Source organism: Gavialis gangeticus, unplaced genomic scaffold (assembly GCF_001723915.1).
Source record: "Gavialis gangeticus isolate Ggan-Ray unplaced genomic scaffold, GavGan_comp1, whole genome shotgun sequence".
Taxonomy (NCBI): domain Eukaryota; kingdom Metazoa; phylum Chordata; order Crocodylia; family Gavialidae; genus Gavialis; species Gavialis gangeticus.
In genome coordinates, this window is record NW_017729034.1 from 34,524,220 (window position 1) to 34,533,488 (window position 9,269).

The 9,269-nt window shown below is 39.2% G+C and overlaps 1 protein-coding gene across 4 annotated transcripts in view; it reads left to right on the forward strand.

Moving 5' to 3' along the window:
* Positions 1 to 8,968, forward strand: part of HEATR5B (HEAT repeat containing 5B) — a 104,891-nt gene extending 95,923 nt beyond the window's left edge. For all 4 annotated transcript variants that reach the window (XM_019526912.1, XM_019526914.1, XM_019526915.1 and 1 more), the window contains 3 exons: positions 1,243 to 1,394; positions 6,137 to 6,350; positions 8,217 to 8,968. In XM_019526912.1, coding sequence (XP_019382457.1) covers positions 1,243 to 1,394; positions 6,137 to 6,350; positions 8,217 to 8,521 — 671 coding nt within the window. In that variant the 3' untranslated portion in view covers positions 8,522 to 8,968. The remainder of the gene's footprint in view (positions 1 to 1,242; positions 1,395 to 6,136; positions 6,351 to 8,216) is intronic.
* The last annotated feature ends 301 nt before the right edge of the window (positions 8,969 to 9,269 follow it).

Consider the following 9,269-nt stretch of genomic DNA (forward strand, 5'->3'; position numbering starts at 1 on the left):
AAAGAGGCTGCAGTTTTTGTTGTCTGTGCTGAAAAGAGATCCAGAGTTACATTATTATTTATTTTGTCACTTGCATAGTGATGGTACCTCAGCCAGAATTATCTCACTGCATTCCTTTTGTCTGCATATGAAGATTAAACAGAACAATGAACAGAGTTCTGCAAAAATACAAATGTGAGAGTGCAGGGACAGTTGAGCTGATTAAACAGTACCATCCCACTGGCATATTTGAGAGAAGTGAATTATTGCATTAAGTTATCTATACCTGTGGTACTCAACTGTTTGGCCCTGTGGGCTAGATAAGTGGTGCGGGGCCAGTCTGTGGCCTGGATTGGGCCTCACATGACAGAACCAGGCCCAATGTGGCCACAGCTGGCTCCTGTACATCCGGATCAGGCCTCACTTTGGCCCCACTTGCTGATACCAGTCCTGCATGCTAAGATCAGGCCCAGCACACTGGGATTGAGCCCTGGTACTCCACACTGCCCCTCCTCAGGTCTTGCTCTGCATGCCAGAATTGCGTCCTGCCCACTGAGTTCCAGCCCCATGCTGCCCTGTGTGCTCGTCTAGCCTTCAGGGTCACACTGATATACAAAACACTGGGTTTGTATAATCTTCGGTACGTTTTTCAGTACGCTGTGGAATTGAATACTCTACCCTTTTAGAAAGAATATGTATAAGGTGTACTGCATGTGCTTTTTTTTTTCAGAAGGCTTATACAATCAGTCAAATCAAAACCAGTGTTTATTTAGAATACTCCAAGGCCCTTCCCAGCGCAGACTTTTTTACCACGCTAGATTTTGGGTTTCTGCCCTCAGCCATTTCAGCTGCAGATGATGTTTAAAAGAATATTTTAATAATGGGAAACATATTTCTTCGTTGGATGGTCTTGCCCAAAAGTAGCTTAGTTTACTTGTTTAAATATTAAAACTCATAAAAATGCTTGTAGTCAGAGATTAAGCTTGAATAATTTAGGTTTAATAGGTACAAGTTTTAGAAATGTTGAAGCACTTTACAACAGATGACTAGTCATTTTAAACAAACTGAGGAATATCAGTCATTGTCTGTGGTGATAAAAATGCAGATCTGGTACTGACTAGATGCATATTTGTATGCAGTTGAAGTCGTTCCCAGCATGTTTCCTCATTGTGAATTTATCCTGGTGTGGTAGAATTTACTAAACAGATTCTAAACCCTTTTCAGAATAAGCTAACAGTCTGCTCTTTTCTTTTGGTTTTTCAGAGGCCTCTAAGCCTGTTCTTGATGAAGTAAGCATGCTAACAGCTATTGCTCTCTTCCTTTGGTCCGCAAGTGCAGAAATAATTGGAGTGCAGTCCTTACAGAATGGTTGTGTGAACAGATTTAAAAATGCATTAAATTCTTGTGATCCATGGGTAAGCTCATCACCTGGGAACGTACCCCACAGATATTTGATACAAGACTAATTAATAAGTATACTGCATTTTCTGAGTTTCCTGAAAATTGTATTGACTTTCCGTCAAAAACTAATCAGGTACTACATGTCAAATTAGTCATAATTTTAAACTGTTGTACCATGGCATTTGTTAAACGAGCCCCTAAGCAACTGTTTAGGGGTTTCAAGTTACTTTATGCTAGATTCTGAAATCCTTAAACAGAAAATTATCTTTGCTCATATATATGAATTTAGGTGAGGAAAAGCCTATGTGGCTAAAGACATCTGTTTTTGTTTGTTAGCCCCATTTTCCCTGATACTGTTTTGACTCTTTTTTTTCTCAATGGATAAAAATGACGCCCCCCATTTCTAGTGATCCTCTTTTTATACGTGTAACAGACGCACAAATTTTGCACGTGCTCATCAAAACTCATTAAATGTACAAATCAAATTTAGGTATGCAGTTACGTAATTTGTGTGTGCGTATCTGGGGACATCTAAAATTGTGACTTACATGTGTGAACTTGCTTGCGTTCTTTATCTTTTGAAGTTATCATCTCAATTGAACCTTTGCTAATATGATGCATTTTAGCGAGGTGTGGCTCAAAGTAGTGTGAAATTAAACCTACTTTTAGTTATGTGGAAATCAGTTTGTTTTGTGGGTAGGCAGATATGCAGATAGAAGCTCATAAAATGTAATTTTATTCCATAACCCGTAAGGAATGCCAGGTCAGAGAGATGACTTTACACTAGCACACCTACTCCCCAGCCTAAGAAACCCTTATGGTGGGGACCTGAAGTCTCTTCACACTTTTTTGTGACTTTTGTGCTTTTGGTATGACAGACTCCATCTGTTTTGTTCTTCCTTCCTCATGTATCCAGAGATTCATAGTCAACAGTTCACTTAATAATAACAGTTCAATTATAGTTGCATTTAAAGTAGCTACTGATTACTTAAGAGTTAAAACTAACAGATTTGGATAAAGAAAACTGTCAACTCTTTTTCTTACCTAGGCAATGACAGCATTGAGCTGGCTGGAAGTATTAGTTATGAAGGTTAAAGGTTAGCAGTGGTAGATTTCCATGTTAAAATAGTGCTTCTCTCTGCTCCCAAAGCCTTAAGACACTGAAAGGACTCTTTTCCTTGATCTCTTTTTAAGAAGAAAAACATCTGTCTTTCATCTAAGAATGAACTATTTTACATAGAATATTCATGTGGAATTCCTCAGGACTTCTTTCATTTCTTCCCATTATCCAGTTTTTTTGCTCTCTCAGTATACTGCCAATCCATATTTATTTATATAGGCTAAAACTTCCTCATCTCTTTTTCCCTACTGCTTATGGAGTTTTCCTATGTAGAAAACCTATAGGCCGTGTCCAGATGAGCAGGGGCATGTGCTTGCAGCAGCACGAATAGTAGTAGCACAAATTTGTGCTGCTACTGTGTGCCACTGCAAAGGCAAGCCCTTACAAGTGCACTTTGTTGGGGGACACATTGTCTCACTTGGGGCAAACTGCCCTTGCCCAGCTTCTCGTGGCTCTTCAGCCAGGGAGAGCTGGAAGCTGGGGCCAGCACCTATGCTGGGCCCAGCAGTATAACCTGATGTCCTGGTGGCATGCTGTAGCAGCAGAAGGACAGCATAGAGCCAGAATGTTGCTCCAGGCTGCCAGGCCTCCATTTGTGCCAGCACACACTTTTTGCAACATTGTGCTGGGTTTTTTTTCCCACATTTTACTTCCTACCAGAAAATCCTGGTAGAAAAATCCTGGAAGTCCAAATTTTGTTGCTGGTCCATGTTTTAATGTTCACTGTATATGGTTTGTGGCACCAAAAAAGAGGTTCAGTCTGCTTGTCTGGATGCGGCACCCATGGTGCCCCCCCCCCACTGAAATACATACAGAGGTTCCATGAGAAGGAAAATATATGAAAAATGCTTACTTATGTTGAGTCATTTAAATCTTTATTCAGACTGAAAATCCTCTGCAGCAGAACTGTCTTTCTCCAGGTGAAGTTGGGTGTCGTATACTCTGACCATGCTGAAAGTCTACCAAAGACAGACTTGCTGGAGTTCTTAAAATGGAAAACAGTTTTATATCATGTCTCTTCATTTAGCTGAGTAATCACAATTCTAGGACTCCTGGTGAAGACCAGTGCAAATCGAGAGGGCTAGTGTGCTGAGCAGGAGCCTTTAAATCCCTTAATTTTTATATGAACCTTATTAATGATTTGGGTGATGGAATTGATTGCAAATTTGTTGATAACCTCAAACTGGGTAGTGAGACACTGGAGACGTATTTATCCAGAATGACCTGGAGAAATCTGAACAAGGACAAATGTAAAGTTGTGCACATGGGCCATCCCATAATTGCTTGCAAACAGACTGGGGAATGATTGGCTAGGCTGCCATACTGCAGAGAAGGACCTGGAGGATTACAGTGAACCATAAACTTGAATAGGAGCCAACAGTGTGCTCTTGTTGCACAGAAAAGAAAAGCCAACAACAATACTGGGTTGTATTAACAGAAGTCTCTCTGGCAGATCAAGAGAAGTGATTCTTCTGCTCTGTTCAGCACTAATGAGGCCCCACCTGGAGTACTGTCACCAGTTTTAGGCCTCATACTAAAGGAAGTGGACAGATTGGAAACAGTCCAGCAGAACGTGACAAAAACTATTAGATAAGTGGTGGGGGTTTCAGTCTCTGATGACATGATGTTTCATTTGTGGCCACTGGGAGGACCACATGCATACCTTTGCACTTTCACCATTTGTTTTTAATATTTGTATAATAAAGGTTTAAAAAGTTATGATTAGAGACCTGGGAAGCAAGATTTATGAAGAAAGGCTGAAAGCTAGGGTAATTCGGTCTGGAGAAGAGAAGTCTGTGGGGGATTTGATAAGTCTTCAAATACTTCAAGGGAAATTATAAATGGGATGGAGCTAGATTTTTTTTTTTTCTGTGCCCATAGGGGACGAGAACAGGAGCAATGTCCTCAAGCTGCAGTAGAACAAATTTAGGTTAGATTAGGAAGAACTTTTTGACTTTAAGTGTGGTCAGGCATTGCAACAGGTTACCTAGAGAAGTTGTGGATTATCCGTCCCTGCAAGTTTTCAAGAGCAGGTCAGAGATGCTTGGTTGACATACTTTAGTCAGGGATGATCGTGCTCTGAGCAAGGGGCTGTGCTAGTTGACCTGATGATGTCCTTTCCCACTCTGCTTTTCTGTGATCCCTACTCTGCTCTGTATATGTCCTTAGTTCACTTCTCTCTTCCCTGAAAGAAAATTCCCTGCCTTCTCATCCAGCCATGCTGAGTATCCTTAGCACAGTTTGGTGAGTGACAGAGAGTAGCTTGATACCAGCCACAGCCTGTCCACACTATTTGGTACACCAAGGAGAAGATGCTCTGGATTGCATTGTCTGTATAATTCAATTTAGTTTTTCAGCCAAAAAGAAATGCAGCTACTGCAGTGAGTAACTTAGTTTTTATTTATGCACTTTTATCATTAGAATGCACTAAGCTGAATTTATATAAAATAATTTATTTAAAGTGCACTTTTAAATGTTACTTTTAAAAAATCTTAGTGCCCAAAAGAAATATCATTTTACTTCTAAAACCACCATGACCACCCAAATTCATAGATCTGCTCTGTGACAGGCTGAAGATCAGGAAATTCAGGCTGTATCAGGTCCAACAAGTGAAGTGAATTCCAACATCATAAGTTCTCAACTGTCACAGACTTTTATTGGGCAGCATTCAAAAGGAAGTTGATGAAACGCTGTCACATCAGGTTCAAAAAAATTAAATTTTTAGAGGGTAGTAGTAAATAATGTTGTAGCGAACTGACGCTGCATAAATAACAAGATGACATAATTAAGTCTCTTGTTTTTATAGTTCTACAATTTCAATTTAATCCATATCTTATCTTTTACTGCGTAGGTTTTGTTGCCACAAAATCTTCTCAAAGTCACTAATATATTTCATACTACTCACAGTATTGATCCACACAAGACCCTGTTGGGTAACTCATCCTGTTTTGTATTACCTGTTTCCAAGCTCTTAGATATCAATGTCCTGTTGTATTCAAGGCCATACTTCTTCATTTGTTCCTATATAGTATTTTGGGAATAGTCCTTCTAAAATCCAGATCAGATATATTGACTGAGGTCTCCTTATTGAAACAATTTTAGAAGATCAAAAAAAGGTATCAGTTAGCCATTCCTCTGAACACTGTTTTGTAAATATCTGAAACTCGTCTGTTTTTGGTTAGGGATCACTTTAAGCTTGTGGAACTGGAAGGGCCTTTCAAATACAGTACTCAGATTTCTCAGATGCAACCAGTGTTGTTGCTGGTAGTTCTGAAATGTATACAGCCAGTGCCCTGTGGCTAATAGTGACTGATCAGGATGTTTAAGAATAGTTATTAAAATACTAATCTCCTTACTGAGTTTCATGTAGTTATTACCCTTGTTTCCTACATTTGTTTTCTATTTGGCGTCCTTTCCATTTTTGAATAACAGTATTTTTAGCAGTTGAGCCATCTGTTAGTCTTGCTGTTTTCTGCTATTTCAGTGGTTGTCTTTTTGTCCTTTATTTTTTTCCCTTTTTTGTCTCCCTTTCATTTAAACACACAAATATGTGTTGGACTGTTACAGATTCTTAAGTTAATAAATGAATGCAGATTTCTAAATCCATAAGTTAATACATATATTTATATTGACTAGGTCCAAGCCAAGTGTTACCAGCTTCTACTTTCTGTGTTCCAACACACTAACCGTGCTCTGTCAACTCCATACATCCATTCATTGGCACCAATAATAGTTGAGAAACTGAAAGCTGTAGAAAGGAACCGCCCTAACAGCAACACAGAGCTTTTAGCAGTCCAGGAGGGAATAAAAGTCCTGGAAACATTGGTTGCCCTTGGTGAAGAGAAGAACAGTAAGTATCGTGTCTAGAACGCTAATAGTTCTGAAGCAGGAGTATTTTACAACCAGGTTGTTGCAGTTGGGGACTTAATGATGCACTTAAAAGTGGTTGTTGAAATGGTGCAAAAACAAGTTGTATGATAGTTTTGCATCACAAGAGGTATAATGTCAGGTATCAAAGTGACCCAGTGTATAGTGTCATGTGTTGCAGTAGCATTTCAGTTTTTCTTGTATGCTAAAGCAAACCTTCCAAACAAGTCTCTAGGCTATGAACTGGTCCTATTTTTAAATCTTTTAGTACTGATCACTTTGGCATATCCATTACCAATTGTTTTTCTCAGGCTTGGTACCAATATTACCCCCATTACTAAGGTATCTGAGTATTTAGCCAAACTAGCAGGAAAAATAGTGATATTCTGGTAACTCCTATATGGAAAAACCTTGTCTATTATGAAGCATGCATTTTGTTATGCATTTAAAATGTATGAATTGTCATATTACATATTTAAAATAAACACTTTGATTAGATTGCTAAAAAGTAATAAAGGTGCCTGCTTTAGTGGAGTTGCTGTCACTTTTCCAGGGACACTTTCTCCAATATCCATACCATTTTGGGCTGTGATCTCACAAGTTAAGCATGGATGGAATTACAAATGCTTGGGTGGGAAATTTCTAGGATGTTGATGATTTTGAGGATGGTTATTTTTGCTGAACCAGTGCATAACTATAGAGGGAGGATTATTGCTATCAGGTATATAATTCCTCAAGTGAAGTGTATAACCAAAGTCCTAAGGGAGTGGAGTTACTAAAGATACAGTGTGTCTACACAAGATGTTTACTCCATAGTAAAGTCTCCATGTCTACATGTGCGGCCCTATTAGGTCACAGTAAACTAATAAACACTGCCATGGGTTAGTACTTGTAAATGCAGGTACTGTCCTGTGGTAGTGTTCTTCAGTATACCACAGTGCACATGCAGATGCTGATGGGGCTGGCTGGGGGACTCGGGGGCTTCAGTGCAGGGGCTGCTTGCTGGATAGCGCTGCACTGGAGCACTTGTACTCCAGCCAACCCCTCCACAGCATATTGAGCTGGGTTGGAGCAGCTCTGGGCTGGCAGACTGACCTCTCGAGCCCCCTGCCAGCCAAGGTTGCTCAAGCCCAGCTCAGTGTGCTGCAATCCGGAGTGCACATGTAAATATGGCACCCAGGAGCAATAAACGCTAGCACAGTATGTGCCAGAGTTCATTGCATCGCATTAATTTCACATGCACTGCACCCACAGTGAGGTTGTTCATTAAAGTAAAGCTAATACCTATTGAGAATTTCTAATTACAAAACATCTTTTGTCTTGGGCTCTCAAAATACCAGAAAGATGCACTTTGACTCCCATATGTAAGAGAACAATAGTTTGAAGCCTTTATTGACAGGTAAACTGTGGCCCAAACAGTAATTGTTATGACCAAAATTGCAAAATAAACCCGTGACAGACTGGGAATAGAAATTAACTCAGCCACTTGCTCTATCAGAAAGTTCACTCTGGTGTCTTAGGCACATTCTAGTGTTATAGGGCAATTGTGTTGTCCAGGGAACTTTATAAATGTAATATATTTTATCAATGTGAGCTATATTGGGTCATGCAGTAATTTCTCCAGTGAAGTGGATGGATAGAATGGGAACAAAGTGTACTAATGCTGGTAAGAAAAAGTAACAAGATGAACTGAGGAAAAAAGTCATCTCATCATCTTTTCAGTTACATATATGTATATTATTGCTGTGGGGTTTTTTTTAACTTTGATACTAAGTTGTTTTATCAGAACTGTAACTGGCACAACTGATTTCCCTTTTAACATGATAATCTTGTATTCTTTCATTTTTAGGAGTCCAGTTGCTTGCTCTTCTAGTTCCAACTCTGATTTCTTATCTTCTGAATGAAAATGCCTTTGCTTCTGCATCTGCAGCTTCAAAAGATCTTCATGAATTTGCACTCCAGAATCTAATGCACATTGGTCCCCTCTATCCACATGCTTTCAAGACTGTAATGGGAGCTGCTCCAGAGTTGAAAACACGTTTGGAAACTGCAGTCCGAGCAAGTCAAGCCAGCAAAGCAAAAGCAGCTGCCAGGCAACCACCACCCACAGTACATTCTGCTCCAACAATTAAACTTAAAACTAGCTTTTTTTGAATTATTTTGACTTACTCCTTTTGGATCATGCATACAATTAAATGGTCAAAAGCACTACATCATTCCTGATGTACTACTGCATATAAGTCTGTGTTTGTATGTTGAAGGCTGTCTAATAGAGCTTTATGTGTAATTATTTGAAATCTGTGCATTATAAGGGAAGTAGTGTTACTAATATTTGTATAGATTTTTAAAAAATGGAATGTGATCATATTTGTGAACGTACGTTATAAATTATCCAGCAGATTATCCATAGTCTATCCTGCTAAACTGAGTTATTTATTTTTAGACCAGTGACCCTGAACCTTGCAAATGTGTCTTTTAAAAAGCTAGTTCATGTTCTGCCAACATACAAAGTGGGAAGGGAGTGGGAGGAGAAATGAACATGTAGTACATACCATTTTATCTCTGGGAATTTCAGGTGTGGGAACATACATTTTTTTCCTTAAAAAAAAACAATGTGGAGCTGTTGCATATCACTGAATTTAAAAAAGCTGGAATTTAAATTATTCAGTCATTTTCCAAGTGAGTTTTGATCCTTTCCAATCAAGCATGCTAAGCGAGACACCTTCAGTTGTGTGTGTTATCTTTTTCTTTCCAGAGTAGTTTCCATGAATTAAAGGACTCAAAGAGCCCAAACCTTTATCTAAGATAAACAAGGTTTACAAACAGGACTCCATACTATCTGCATTTCCATAGTTGTGGAATTTGCCCCTAACCAGAGACGACCCAAGCAGGGTGTGGGGCC